This window comes from Hemitrygon akajei, chromosome 11, assembly GCF_048418815.1.
Source record: "Hemitrygon akajei chromosome 11, sHemAka1.3, whole genome shotgun sequence".
In the NCBI taxonomy this organism is placed as follows: domain Eukaryota; kingdom Metazoa; phylum Chordata; class Chondrichthyes; order Myliobatiformes; family Dasyatidae; genus Hemitrygon; species Hemitrygon akajei.
Window position 1 is genome coordinate 728,534 of NC_133134.1, and position 16,110 is coordinate 744,643.

At 43.2% G+C, this 16,110-nt stretch overlaps 1 protein-coding gene across 3 annotated transcripts in view; it reads left to right on the plus strand.

The window, feature by feature from the left end:
* The window catches only part of LOC140735215 (netrin-3-like), a 430,472-nt gene that overhangs the window by 249,572 nt on the left and 164,790 nt on the right, over positions 1-16,110 (plus strand). For all 3 annotated transcript variants that reach the window (XM_073059997.1, XM_073059998.1, XM_073060000.1), the window contains one exon: positions 1,141-1,290. In XM_073059997.1, coding sequence (XP_072916098.1) covers positions 1,141-1,290 — 150 coding nt within the window. The remainder of the gene's footprint in view (positions 1-1,140; positions 1,291-16,110) is intronic.

Consider the following 16,110-nt stretch of genomic DNA (forward strand, 5'->3'; position numbering starts at 1 on the left):
AGTCATCCCTTTCTTATTCCTCAATTTCACCCTTAATTCCTCACTAGACAAGCTCTCCAATCTGTCCTGACTGACTGTGACATTTTCCATGACTAGCAATGCCACCCATCCCCCTTTAATTCCTCTCTTTCTATCATGTCTAAAGCTGCCAGTCCTGCCCCTTCTTCAACCGAGCACTATTGGCCACAATGTCATAAATCCAGTTGCTGACCTATGCCCTTAGTTCATCCGCTTTTCCTACAATACTCCTTGCATCAAAATATACACAACAGAGAACAATAATCCCGCCATGTTCAACATTTCGATTTCTGACTTTATATGTAGACTTAACAGCATCTTTTCCCACAACCTCTCCACTATCTGCTCTGGAACTCTGGTTCCCGTGTTTGCCTTTATTACTCAAGGAAATTACTTCAAGAGTTGGGAAGTTCTTTGCAGCTTTATAAAATTCCTGTTGGGCCACATCAGAGTATTAGATTCAGTTCTGGGCATCCTGTTATAGGAAGGATGTGGAGACTTGGGAGGGGGTGCAGAAGAGGTTTACCAGGATGCTCCCTGGATTAGAAGGCCTGTGCTGCAAGGAGAAGTTAGATGCTGAGTTCCTTTTTCTGGAGTGGCGGAAGCTGAGGAGAGACCTGATAGATGTTTATAAGATTATGAGATTGTAGATAGAGCAGACAATGGGTATCTTTTACTTGGGGTTGCAATGTCTCATACCAGAGGGCACGTATTAAAGGTGAGATGGGGTAAGTCCAAAGGAGATGTGTCTGTTTACAGAGAGAGTGGTTGGTGCCTGGGGTACTGGTGGAGGAATATACAATAGAGGTTTGTGGCTTTTGGATAGGTAAGTGAAGAGATGAGTTCAGATGGCCAGTAGGTTATTAATTTAGTAGGTTCCGCACCACGTGGTGGGCAGAAGAGCCTGTCTTTGTGCTGCACTGTTCAAATTAGAGACCCTGTGTAAAAATTTACGATCTGCCTTTGGGCACTTTTAGAATTATGTATGATTCCTTTACTCAGAAACAGATTTAAAGAAAAGATGTGATGGATCGATCTGCCATGGTCAGCCACACCATTTGACTTCCCAAGTGATTGTATTTATCGACTTTGAATAACTTGTGACCTTTCTTTGTTCCACAGCCTGTGACTGTCACCCCGTTGGAGCTGCTGGTAAAACATGCAATCAAACAACAGGACAGTGTCCGTGTAAGGATGGCGTGACAGGCATCACATGCAACCGGTGTGCCAAGGGTTACCAACAGAGTCGGTCTCCAGTTGCTCCTTGTATAAGTAAGTTCTTCTTTGTTTCCCTTATCCAGGTGAGAAACAAGTCAGAGATCAGTACATTAGTCAGGGGTGTAAACAGGTCAGAGGTCAGTACAAAGGATGGGGATGTAAAAAGGTCAGAGGTCAGTACACAGGGCAGATGTAAACAGAACAGAGGTCAGTACACAGGATGGGTGTAAACAGGAGGTGCTTGCTATCCTGAGGCAAATCAGAGTAGATAAATCACTAGGACCTGACAGGGTATTCCCTTAGACCTTGAAGGAGACTAGTGTTGAAATTGCAGGGGCCCTAGCAAATATATTTAAAATGTCAGTATCTACGGGTGAGGTGCCAGAGGACTGGAGGATAGCTCATGTTGTTCTGTTGTTTAAAAAAGGCTCTAAAAGTAATCTGGGAAATGGCAGGCCAGTAAGTTTGACGTCGGTAGTAGGTAAATTATTGGAAGGAGTACTAGAGATAGGATCTACAAATATTTAGATAGATGGGCTTACTAGGGAGAGTCAACATGGCTTTGTGCATGGTAGGTCATGTTTAACAAATCTATTAGAGTTTTTCAAGGAGGTTACAAGGAAAGTGGATGAGGGGAAGGCAGTGGATGTTGTCTACATAGACTTCAGTAAAGCCTTTGACAAGGTCCCGCATGGGAGGTTAGTTAGAAAGATTCAGCCACTAGGTATACATGGTGAGGTAGTAAATTGGATTAGACATTGGCTCAATGGGAGAAGTCAGAGAGTGGTAGTGGAGGATTGCTTCTCTGAGTGGAGGCCTGTGACTAGTGGTGTGCCACAGGGATCAGTGCTGGGTCCTTTGTTATTTGTCATCTATATCAATGATCTGGATGATAATGTGGTAAATTGGATCAGAAAATTTGCTGATGATACAAAGATTGGAGGTGTAGTGGACTGTGAGGAAGGTTTTCAAAGCTTGCAGAGGGATTTGGACCAGCTGGAAAAATGGGCTGAAAAATGGCAGTTGGAGTTTAATACAGACAAGTGTGAGGTATTGCACTTTGGAAGCAAAAACCAAGGTAGAACATACAAGGTAAATGGTAAGGCACTGAGGAGTGCAGTGGAACAGAGGGATCTGGGAATACAGATACAAAATTCCCTGAAAGTGGTGTCACAGGTAAATAGGGTCATAAAGAGAGCTTTTGGTACATTGGCCTTTATAAATCAAAGTACTGAGTATAAGAGTTGGAATGTTGTGGTGAGGTTGTATAAGGCATTGGTGAGGCCGAATTTGGAGTATTGTGTTCAGTTTTGGTCACTGAAGCACAGGAAGGGTATTAATAAGTTTGAAAGAGTGCAGAGAAGGTTTTCAAGGATGTTGCCGGGACTTGAGAAACTGAGTTATAGAGAAAGGCTGAATAGGTTAGAACTTTTATTCCCTGGAGCGTAGAAGAATGAGAGGAGATTTGATAGAGGTATATAAAATTATGATGTGTATAAATGCAAGCAGGCATTTTCCACTGAGGCTAGGGGAGAAAAAAAACCAGAGGACTTGGGTTAAGGGTGAAGGGGGAAAAGTTTAAAAGGAACATTGGTGGGGGTCTTCTTCACACAGAGAGTGGTGGGAGTGTGGAATGAGCTGCCAGATGAAGTGGTAAATGCGGGCTCACTTTTAACATTTAAGAAAATCTTGGACAGGTACATGGATGAGAGGTGTATGGAGGGATATGGTCCAGGTGCAGGTCAGTGGGACTAGGCGGAAAAATGGTTTGGCACAGCCAAGAAGGGCCAAAAGGCCTGTTTATGTGCTGTAATGTTCTATGGTTCTAATAATCAAAATAAATGTATAATTTAACATGTCTCTATCAGTCTCTCTGGGGGTTTATGAACACGAGTAGACTTTCTAAGTGGTTCTCACAGTTCTACTGTTTCATTGTTATTTTCATGTTTTGTCTGGTCTGCATCAGTTAACGGAAACTCTGAAGTTGGCGCTTTCTTGAGATCTTTGTGAAGAAATCGCAATTCATTCATTAACTGTGTGATCTCTTTTTTATGCTGAGACTTCTTGTGCTTTCACTTCTTCAATTGGATCCTCATTCTTGTCACTCTTTGGCTTCAGATCAGTATTGTACTATACCAACAAGTTTGGTTTTGGTGGCAATGCTTTGTCAGATGCTGGTAACAAAGGGATGGGTCTGGAATTTTTCTTTATTACTTCTTTTACTTTTGCCACATTGGAATCAAATACTGTTCTCTGTCTCTTTCATTAAATCACTGTCTCTGACTCTGTGTCACGGTCCAGGACTAAGTTTCTTTTCACCAGATTCAGCCTCTCACAGGCAGATAAACCCAGTATTGACTGTACCTTTTTTAGTACTACCACAAATGAAAGCGTGTGCTCCATATTTTTGTGTGATACTTTTGCCACATATGTTCCCTTAACTGGAATGTCTGCACCTGAATACCCAGTCACTTTTATATTTGTCTGATATAACTTTGGTCTTGGCTTTAATGCATTAAACTCAGATTCTGCAAGAATATTTATTTGTGTTCCAGTATCCAATTTAAACAGAATAATGTTTTGGTTCACTTGTAATGGCATAGTCTAGTCATTCTTACTTCGTTCATTTTCACAAAGCACATCAATATAAAACTCCTCACGTTCATTTTCAAGAACTGCATTTACATGTTTTATTTCCTTTCTACTTCTGCAACAGCATGAAAAATGATTACTCTTACCATAGTTGTTGCACATTTTCCTACACTCTGGGCACTTTTTTGGCTGATGTTGCCGCCCATAGTGATCACAAAGATTTTTTCCTTTCAGATGACGTCTTGCTCGCTGTCGGTTTTGTTACCACTTCATTATTTTTTCTAACATGTTTGCGGTTATTCACAGTGTGTATGCTGCAGTTCTGAATAAAAAGATCTTTAGCCTGCGACTTTGCGGTTTCTGAAGCTTTGCAGAGAATCAAAGCTTTTTCCAAATTTACATCTGGTTTTCTTAAGAGTCTTTCTCTCAAACCATTATACAGAATGCCACAAACAATTCTGTCTTTGATGAGAGTGTCTGTCAGCTCTGCAAACTTGCATGTTTTACTGTGGTTTCTCAATTCCATAACAAATTGATCAATCATTTGACCAGCTTTCTGCTTGCATGTAAAGAATTTATATCTCTCATACATCACATTGCGCTTTGGTATACAAAATGCTACAAACTTGTTGATTATCGCTTTTAGATTCAAATTATCTCCATTTTCAAAAGTAAAATGGTTATATACCTCAATTGCGTCATCACCAATCACGTGGAGTAGAATGGCAGCTTTCTTTTGTTCCATTTTATTTTCTGCTCTGATTGCCAATAAGTTTCAAAACTGTTTAAATCTTTTCCAGTTTTCAGCTACATTTCTTGTCAGCTGAAGTGTCGATTGGGTTTGCAAAACTTCCATTTTTAAAGCTGTTAGCAAACAACAAAAAAGTTTGCACTTTTTTTGTCGATTATCTTCTTCGCTACTCCTGCGTTTAGCAAACGTATTATTCTTCCAGACCGACTTCTGATACCACATTGTGTTCTTTATATATACCATGGGTTACAAAGAACAAACCATATTCTGGAAGAATTAAAACTAGAAATTTTATTTACAACAGTCATTTCTGTGCATGCTCATAACTCTGTCCAATCACATTCTGACATGTGACACGTGATATCACCACAAGTACAGTGAGATAAAAGTTCAAATGACAGTACACAGGGCAGTGGTGTAAACAAATCAGATGTCAGTACACAGGACGGGTTCAAGCAGGTCAGAGGTCAGCACACAGTACAGGGGTATGAACAGGTCAGATGTCAGTACACAGGACAGTGAGAAAACTGGTTATAGAACATAGAAAACCTACAGCATAATACAGGCCCTTTGGACCACAAAGCTGTGTCGATCATGTCCTTACCTTAGAAATTAGCTAGGGTTATCCATAGCCCTCTATTTTTCTAAGCTCCATATACCTATTCAGGAGCCTCTTAAAAGACCCAATCGTATCCACCTCTACCATTGCCACCAGTGGCCCATTCCACACACTCAACATTCTCTGCATAAAAAAACCTTGTCTGTGACATCTCCTCTGTACCTACGTCCAAACACCTTAAAAATGTGCCCTCTCATGCTAGCTATCTCAGCCCTGGGAAAAAGCCTCTGACTATCCACATAATCAATGCCTCTCATCATCTTATACACCTCTATCAGGTCATTTCTCATCTTCCATCTCTCCAAGGAGAAAAGGCCAAGTTCAGTCAAACTATTCTCATAAGGCGTGCACCCCAATCCAGGCAAGATCCTTGTAAATCTCCACTGCACCCTTTCTGTGGTTTCCACATCCTTCCTGTAGTGAGGCGACCAGAACTGAGCACAGTACTCCAAGTGGGGTCTGACCAGGGTCCTATGTAGCTGCAACATTACCTCTGGGCTCCTAAACTCAATTGCACGATTAATGAAGGCCAATGAACCGCATGCCTTCTTCGTGCACGGTGACGCCCAGTCTGAAGTGGGTGGCCTAATTATACCGGCTGTTAGCATGTATTTAATTTCTTGTTCAACCATTTTATTTTTGTCTTGGTTCATTCTGTAAGGGTGCCGCTTAATGGGATCAACTTTATCTACAATTATCTCGTGCACCGCAGCTATGCACGGTCTGGGAATGTCAGGGACTAAATCTTTCTACTTGTTAATTAAACTCTTCAGTTGTTTTTGCTGCCTTGACTGTAAAAATGTTGAATCTTTCCATCAATATTTTTCAAAACATCAGAATTCCCAAGCCTTGTGGAAACTACTTGGAGCTGATTAAAATTATCTGGTATTCCAGTACCAGACACCACAGTCTCCTCTGTTGTCATAACAGTACTTACAGGTGCTGGTTCAGGGTCATGATAATGCTTGATCATATTTACGTGGATGAGCTGTGTAGCCTTCTGTTGGTCAGAATTCTAATAACATAATTCAAGGAATCAATTTTCTTAATTATTTCATATGGTCCACTAAATCTCACTTGAAGGGGTTTGGTAAGGAGGGGGAACAGCACCAGGACTCTTTCTCCAACATGATATCTCCGTTCTCTCGCTCTCCTGTCATACCACTGTTTCATGTTTATCTGAGAGTGCTGTAAATTCTGCTTTGCAAGGTCACAAGCATTGTTAAGTCTGTCTCTGAATTCCAAAACATAACTAAGCATGCTCATACTTACATTCTAATCTGACCATTGCTCTATGAGTAGGGTCAAAGGTCCCCTAGCTTTGTGACCAAAAACAAGTTCAAACGGACTGAACCCCAAAGTCTCTTGAATCAAATCTCTAACAATAAATAGGACTAGGGGAACTCCTTCATCCCAATTTCTTCCATATTCCACACAGTATGTTCTAATCATCATCTTAAGAGTGGAGTGAAACCGCTCCAAAGCCCCCTGGGACTCTGGGTGAAATGCAGATGACACAATGTGCTTAGCTCTCAACTCTTTAACTGTCCCCTGTAATGTTTTCAAAGTAAAGTTAGTACCCTGGTCAGATTGGATTTCTTTAGGTAGACCTACCAGTGTGAAAAATTTTATAAGGGCCTTTACCACAGTCTTGGCCCCAATATTTCTGACCTAGATGCAACACACATGATGGTTAACAAATACTCATAACTAGCTGCAGTCCTTGGCAATGGGCCAACACAATCCACCATGACCCTAGAAAAAGGTTCACTAAAAGCAGGTATATGTCTAAGTGGTGCTGCTGTGATCACCTAATTAGGTTTTCCCACAACCTGACAGGTATGGCAAGTCTTGCAAAAATTCACAACATTCTTTCTTAAATTAGGCCAGTAGAATTCCTTCATAATCCTGTTTACTGTCTCTCTCACTCCAAAATGTTCACCTAAAGGTATACTATGAACCATGTTTAAAATCTCAGCCTGTAAACTTTCGGGACCACAACTTGATGTTCAATGGCCCAATCCTCACTTGCAGGCACAGTGGGTGATCTCCACTTCCTCATTAGCACCCCATCCTTAAGATAATACCCTGCTGACTCTCTCTGAACCTCCTCTTCTGTGAGAGCTGTCTCCTTTAATGCAACAATTTCAGAATCTCAACTTTGTTCTGCTATAAATTCATTCCTGGACAAGGACAAACCTTTTTCATCCTTCTTATTACCTGAATCCTGTTGTAACATGGAAGGTAGAAAAGTCTCTGACAAATTCTCATAAGTTAAACCTCTGTCTTTGCTATCTGTGTCAGCAGCCTTTTTAGATATGCTTCGGGTCACTGCGCATGCAGGATACACATCAGTATCTGTGTGTGGGTCGTCAGCTACAGGTTTTCCCGTTAGCTGTACTGCTGAATAAACATCCCCACCTGCAAGGTCATTACCCAGCAAGACATCAACGTTGTCTATTGGCAACTCAGATCATACCCCGATCTTAACAGGTCCTGATACCAATTTTCATTTCAATATTACCTTATGCAAAGGCACAGACTCAGTCCCCTTTCCAATTCCCTTAATAATATTGACTTCATCGGTTTTTGTCTCATCACCGAAGTCCAAAACACTATCCAATATTAGTGACTGAAAAGCCCCAGTATCTCTCCAGATTCTCACTGGAACCAGGGTGGACCCCTCTTTTACAGACACAAACCCCTGAGATAAACTGCTCAAATCCCTCTTGCACTCGGTCAGACCCTTTCTTTCTCCGTGGCGTCTCAACTGACTGAACAAAACCAGTTGGGCTTGTCTGCTTTTCCTTTCCTTTTTCCCTTTTCATAGCAAAACAATTTGCCGTCACATGACCAGGCTTCTTACAATAGTGACAGGTGAAACTGGAAAACTTCCCTTTTGACTGCTTTCCTTCCTCCTTACCCTTGTCACTCGTTCCCAGGCTTCTTTCCTTCCTCCTTACCCTTGTCACTCGTTCCCAGGCTTCTTTCCTTCCTCCTTACCCTTGTCACTCGTTCCCAGGCTGCTTTCCTTCCTCCTTACTCTTGTCACTAGTTCCCAACTTACTCTCTGGTTTAACCTATGGGGTCTCTTTGTTATCCCTGCTACTTTGGTAGTTTCTGCTCGGGAAAAACTTTACCTTGTGGGTTAAAGCATACTCGTCTGCTAACCTAACAGACTGACAGGGTCACAGCCTCTTTTTTATTCAAATACATCTTGATGTTGTCAGGGACACAGTTTTTAAATTCTTCAATCAGCATCAACTCCCTCAAATTGTTAATGTCTTCATTCGCCCCTTTTGAGGTACACCAACAATCAAAGTACACCCGTTTTTCATGGGAAACTCCACATAAGTTTGGCTCCCGGACTTCTTCAAGTCTCTGAACTTTTGTCTATACACCTCCAGAACCAACTCATGGACTTTAAGCACTGCATCTTTCACTGATTCATAATTCTTTGACTGTTCAAGGGTCAGGGCAGAATACGCCTGCTGAGCCTTCCCCTTCAACACACTTTGTACCATGACAGCCCACTCATCCCTTGGCCATTTCCGAGTCTGGGCCATCTTTTCAAAGTGTAGGAAATACCGGTTGACCTCAGCTTCATCAAATGGTGGTACTAACATAATTTCTTGGCTGATATTAAATGGCACCACCAACTCATCAACACAATCTGGCACTGGACCTCCTTGCTGTATCCTCTCTATCCTAGTCAGCTCATACTGCCTCTGCCTTTCTGCTTCATCCCTCTTTTTGTCTGCCTTCCTAGCCTCATGTAACTTCTGCTTTTCTGCTTCATCATCCTCAAGCTGTTTTAACTGCAACTCATACTCATCATTCAGTTTTGCTGCCTGAAGCTGAACCTCAGCCCCAGTAAGTACTTTACCTTCAGCAAACATTTCCAACACCTCCTCGTCGAATTTCCCCTCGGCTACATAATGCTGTACTATTAACAGCTGTATCTGAGCCTTCTTCATTCGAGTGGTCACCTTAACTTATAACTTACGAGCAATACCCAACAGTACATCCCTCTTAGCATCATCCAAGGCCTCTGGGGTTGGTTCTGCCACAAACTTACTAACCTCAAACTCCATTTCTGCTGATAATCCACTCATACAAATAAAAAGTGAATTTCCCCAATCAAATCAACTAGTCATTCAAGTCCCCAACAAATTTTAGATTGGCTCCAATTTGTTCATATCCCGGACGAGCCCCCAATTTTGTTACATACCCCATAACAGGTTAAAAAGACCCAGCAGAAATGGACACACCTGGAGTCTGGGTCTTCCATTATAAACTCAATTTTTATTAGTAACTACATGATAAAGTGATACAAAACAAGATAAGGTAAACAAGTTAGCAAGGTATATGCATATATAAGTGAGTAAATAAAGTTCCCGAGCTTTATTCCCAGCTCAGGGAATTAGATGATACAGTCTTATGGTGAAATGGTAAGTAGTCAGTTCAGTTCAGGAATTTGATTTGAGTAGAGTTGCAGACAGAAAGAGGGAGTTGTTTTGTCTTCCCAGTGCCAATGCTGATGCCGATCCTCCACATTGTCCTCCTGCTCCCGAAACGTACAGTCACCGATTTGTGATCACAAAAAGAGGACCATTTTCCACAGTAACACTGTCAACCCAGGTAAGGGTTAAACACACTGATAGTGTTCCACCGGTCACTCCTTTGTCCACACTGTGAGCAAAAACTTCACCCTTGTTGTGGGTACACAAAGCTCACCAGTGTCTTCCGTGTCTCTGGCGTGTCGTGTGTCTGATTAAAAAGCCGATCGACCTTGTATATATCACCAGTGCGGAACACGAGCTGTTTATCATATAGTTCCGCCTTTGTTTCCAAGGCAACTCACAAACTTTCTCTCTCTCTGTTGCTCTCTCTCTCTGCTGAAATAGCACACAAGCTGTTTGCTCCCTCTCTCTCTTTTTAAAGGTACAGTCCAGTTTAGAATAATCCTTCAGATCTTGTCACACGGACCACAATCCATTCGTGTTTCTGAACAAACTGAAGGATAAGAATAGAAGATTACTTAACTGGAGTCTGATCTTGCAAGATAATGACATGGAAATAAAACAAGTGGAAGGTACTGACAATATTATGGCAGATTGTTTGTCTAGATGGTAAGTTTAAGTTTGTATTGCTCTGCTATGTTACCTGATAATTACACATATATTGCTTTAAGCTGTATAATCGATAGTAAAGACAAAAATTTTGCTGTTTCATCAAAATTTTTCTTAAAAGGAGGGAGGTGTGACGAGATCTGAAGGATTATTCTAAACTGGACTGTTCCTTTAAAAAGAGAGAGAGGGAGCGAACAGCTTGTGTGCTATTTCAGCAGGGAGAGAAAGCAACAGAGAGAGAGAAAATCTGAGAGTTGCCTTGGAAACAAAGGTGGAGCTATATGACGGACAGCTCGTGTTCTGCACTGGTGATATATACAAGGTCAGTTGACTTTTTAATCAGACACACGACACGCCAGAGACACGGAAGACACTGGTGAGCTTTGTGTACCCACAACAAGGGCGGGGCTTTCGCTCACAATGTGGACAAAGGAGTGACAGGTGGAACGCTATCGGTGTGTTAACTCTCGCCTGGGTTGATAGCGTTACTGTGGAAAACGGTCCTCTTTTTGTGGTCACAAGTCGGTGACTAAGTTTCAGGAGCAGGAGGACGATGTGGAGGATCAGCATCAGCATTGGCACTGGGAAGACAAAACAACTCCCTCTTTCTGTCTGCAACTCTACTCAAATCAAATTCCTGAGCTGAACTGACTACTTACCATTCCACCGTAAGACTGTATCATCTAATCCCCTGAACTGGGAATAATGCTTGGGAACTTTATTTACTCACTTATATATGCATATACCTTGCTAACCTGTTTACCTTATCTTGTTTTGTATCACTTTATCACGTAGTTACTAATAAAAATAGAGTTTATAATGGAAGACCCAGACTCCAGGTGTGTCCATTTCTGCTGGGTCTTTTTAACCCGTTACGGGGTACGTAACAGGTGACCAGAACTGAGCCCAGTACTCCAAGTTGGTCCTATGTAGCTGCAACATTACCTCTCGGCTGCTAAACTCAATCCCACAATTGACGAAGGCCAATGCACCATATGCCTTCTTAACCACAGAGTCAACCTGCACGGCAGCCTTGAGTGTCCTGTGGACTCGGACCCCAAGATCCCTCTGATCCTCCACATTGCCAAGAGTCTTACCGTTAATACGATATTCTGTCATCATATTTGACCTACCAAAATGAACCACTTAACACTTATCTGGGTTGAACTCTATCTGCCACTTCTCAGCCCAGTTTTGCATTTTATTAACGTCCTGCTGTAACCTCTGACTGTCATGGTCCAGTCCATGAAATCTGCATTCCAGTTCATGGTCTGGTCTGTTTACTCCAGACTCCAGGTCTTCCGGCTGTCCCTTGTTTCAGTTAGGTTTAATCATAGGCACCTGATGCTCACCTTGGGGCTGGGAATATAAGTGACCCTGGGGTTGAGTGTGGTTGCTGGTTTGTCTTGTCAGTATCCCCTTGGAGCTATCTGCTGGTGGAAGGCTAGAGCAGCCATTTGTGATCTCTAGACCTGGTTGGAGGACCACTGCTTCATGAAGCCTTGTTGTCTCTAGTTGGATTTGTCACAATGGTATGGATTTGGCCATTTCTGGGGCCAGATGAGTAGCCATCTGCCACTCCGAGTTAGATATGGATTTGGCTGTTTCCGTAGCTAGCCAAGGTTACTGGCTGCCCTGAGACTCGCAGCCACCCTGGATTGAGCTCCCTTCCTGTCCTTGCCTCTGTGGGGTAAGTCAGGCCATCCTTGCTGTTACTTTGCGGTTGAATCTGTCCCTTCCTGTCCTTGCCTCCATTAGGTAAGTAGGTTATCTTTGCTGTTACCCTGAGGCAGGACTGTTCTCTTCCCCTCCCCATCTGAATCCCTGACAGTTTCCTCAGCGGTTTACCTTGGCAATCATTCCAGCCCAGCGTCCATGGAAGGGGCCTAGCCCTGGTAAAGCATCCCGGCCCTGCGTCCTAGGAAGGGTCCTGGCCCTGTGCTCTAAGAAGGAGTGCCTTGGAGAACCCAAGCCTCGAAGAATGTCCTTGCCTAGTTCTGGGTTCCTAGGCCAAGTCAAGACCCAGGTTCTGGGTCCTTGTCCAGTCTCTGGTTCTGAGTCCAAGCCCAGGTTCCTAGTTCCCAGTTCCTTGTCCTGGTCCTGTTTTCCTACCCAAAGTCCTACCCCAAGCCTGTGTTCCTTTCCCAGCTCCTAGTCTGTGTCTAGTCCTGTCCCTAACTCTAGTACAGGCCGGTTCTGAGTACTTCAATGCCCATGTCTTGCATTTGGGTCCATTCGCAATGCCCCCCCACCCGTATGACACTGACAGCCCTCCATACTTTTCACAACACCTCCAACCTTTGTGTCATCAGCAAATTTACTAACCCATCCCTCCACTTCCTCATCCAGATCATTTATAAAAATCACAAAGAGTAGGGGTCCCAGAACAGATCCCTGAGGCACACCACTGGTCACCGACCTCCATGCAGAATATGACCCATCTACAACCACTCTTTGTCTTCTGTGGGAAAGCTAGTTTTGGATCTACAAAGCAATGTCCCCTTGGATCCCATGCCTCCTTACTTTCTCAATAAGCCTTGCACGGGTACCTTGTCAAATGCCTTGCTGAAATCCATATACACTACATCTACTGCTCTACCTTCATCAACGTGTTTAGTCACAGCCTCAAAAAATTCAATCAGGCTCGTAAGGCATGACCTGCCTTTGACAAAGCCATGCTGACTATTCCTAATCATATTATGTCTCTCCACATGTTCATAAATTCTGCCTCTCAGGATCTTCTCCATCTGCTTACCAACTGTGCAGAGATCAGTACACAGGACTGAGCTGTAAACAGGACAGTATACAGAACAGGGGTGCAAACATCAGGGGTTAATACACAAGACAAGTAAACAGTTCAGGGGTCAGTCTACAGGATAGGGGTGTAAACAGGTCAGGATCAGTACACAGGACAGGGGAGTAAACAGGTTAGAGGTCAGTACACAGGGAAGGGGTGTAAACAAATAGATAGATAAATAAGTACTTTATTGATCCCAAAGGAATGTGTTGAAGTAGCATTGCAAGTGCACAGATATACAAATTTTAGAAGAGAAATAAGAAGAATAAGAAAATAACTTACCTTAACTTATTTAAGAGGGAGAAGCATAAGTCATATGTATCAGTATTGTCGTGGAATAAAGAGAATTACTGAGGCATGAGAGAGGAGCTTGCCCAGGTGGATATGACCCATCATATAGGAGGAGGAGGATACTTCTGGAAATGATGGCAGAGAAGAGATGGCTGAGGTTTCTGAGAATAGTTCACAAGGCACAGGATAGATATGTACCACAGAAAATGGGGTCCTTAAAGGATAGGGTAGGCTACAGTGGCTGACAAGGAAGTTATGGACTGCATAAAAGTTTTTTCAGTTATATAAAGAGTAAAAAGGAGTTGAGAGTTGATATCAGGCCACTTGAAAATGATGCAGGTAAGTTAGTAATGGGGGACGAAGAAATGGCAGATGAACTTAATGAACTTAAAGACTTTGCATCAGTCTTCACAGTGGAAGACATGAGCAGTGTACCAGAGATCCATGAGTGCCAGGAAGTAGGTGTGAGTGCCATTGCAATTACAAAGGATAAAGTGCTAGGCAAACTCAAATATCTTAAAGTGGATAAATCACCTAGACCAGATGGACTACACCCCAAAGAGGTTGCTGAAGAGATAACGGGTGCCTTGGTCGTGATCTTACAAAAATTACTTGATTCTGGCATGGTCCTGGAGGAATGGAAGTTTACAAATGTCACCGTACTCTTTAAGAAGTGAAGACGGCAAAAGAAAGGAAATGATAGGCCAAAAACAAACAAAAGAAGATTTGCAGATGCTGGAAATGCAAGCAACACACACAAAGTGCTGGTGAAACTCAGCAGGCTAGGCAGCATCTGTGGAAAAAAGTACAGTTGACATTTCAGGCCAAGACCTTTCAGCAGGACCAGTTAGCCTAACCTCAGTGGTTGGGAAAATGGTGGGAGTCTTGTATTTATAGAACATAGAATAGTACAGCACATTACAGGCCCTTCTGCCCACAATGTTGTGCTGATCCTCAAACCCTGCCTCCCATATAACCCCCCACCTTAAATTCCCCCATATACCTGTCTAGTAGTCTCTTAAACTTCACTAGTGTATCTGCCTCCACCACTGACTCAGGCAGTGCATTCCACACACCAACCACTCTCTGAGTGAAAAACCTTCCTCTAATATCCCCCTTGAACTTCCCTCCCCTTACCTTAAAGGCATGTCCTCTTGTACTGAGCAGCGGTGCCCTGGGGAAGAGGCGCTGGCTGTCCACTCTGTCTATTCCTCTTAATACCTTGTACACCTCTATCATGTCTCCTCTCATCCTCCTTCTCTCCAAAGAGTAAAACCCTAGCTCCCTTAATCTCTTATCATAGTCCATACTCTCTAAAGCAGCCAGCATCCTGGTAAATCTCCTCTGTACCCTTTCCAGTGCTTACACATCCTTCCTATAGTGAGGCGACCAGAACTGGACACAGTACTCCAAGTGTGGCCTAACTAGAGTTTTATAGAGCTGCATCATTACATCGCGTCTCTTAAACTCTATCCCTCGACTTATGAAAACTAACACCCCATAAGCTTTCTTAACTACCCTATCTACCTGTGAGGCAACTTTCAGGGATCTGTGGACATGTACCACCAGGTCCCTCTGCTCCTCCACACTACCAAGTATCCTGCCATTTACTTTGTACTCTGCCTTGGAGTTTGTCCTTCCAAAGTGTACCACCTCACACTTCTCCGGGTTGAACTCCATCTGCCATTTCTCAGCCCACTTCTGCATCCTATCAATGCCTCTCTGCAATCTTCGACAATCCTCTACACTATCTACAACACCACCAACCTTTGTGTCGTCTGCAAACTTGCCAATCCACCCTTCTACCCCCACATCCAGGTCGTTAATAAAAATCACGAAAAGTGGAGGTCCCAGAACAGATCCTTGTGGGACACCACTAATCACAACCCTCCAATCTGAATGTACTCCCTCCACCACAACCCTCTGCCTTCTGCAGGCAAGCCAATTCTGAATCCACCTGGCCAAACTTCCCTGGATCCCATGCCTTCTGACTTTCTGAATAAGCCTACCATGTGGAACCTTGTCAAATGCCTTACTAAAATCCATGTAGATCACATCCACTGCACTACCCTCATCTATATGCCAGGTCACCTCCTCAAAGAACTCTATCAGGCTTGTTAGACACGATCTGCCCTTCACAAAGCCATGCTGACTGTCCCTGATCAGACCATGATTCCCTAAATGCCCACAGATCCTATCTCAAAGAATCTTTTCCAACAGCTTTCCCACCACAGACGTAAGGCTCACTGGTCTATAATTACCCGGACTATCCCTACTACCTTTTTTGAACAAGGGGACAACATTCGCCTCCCTCCAATCCTCCGGTACCATTCCTGTGGACAACGAGGACATAAAGATCCTAGCCAGAGGCTCAGCAATCTCTTCCCTCACCTTGTGGAGCAGCCTGGGGAATATTCCATCAGGCCCCGGGGACTTAACCGTCCTAATGTATTTTAACAACTCCAACACCTCCTCTCCCTTAATATCAACATGCTCCAGAACATCAACCTCACTCATATTGTCCTCACCGTCAACAAGTTCCCTCTCATTGGTGAATACCGAAGAGAAGCATTCATATAGGACCTCGCTCACTTCCACAGCCTCCAGGCATATCTTCCCACTTTTATCTCTAATCGGTCCTATCTTCACTCCTGTCATCCTTTTGTTCTTTACATAATTGAAGAATGCCTTG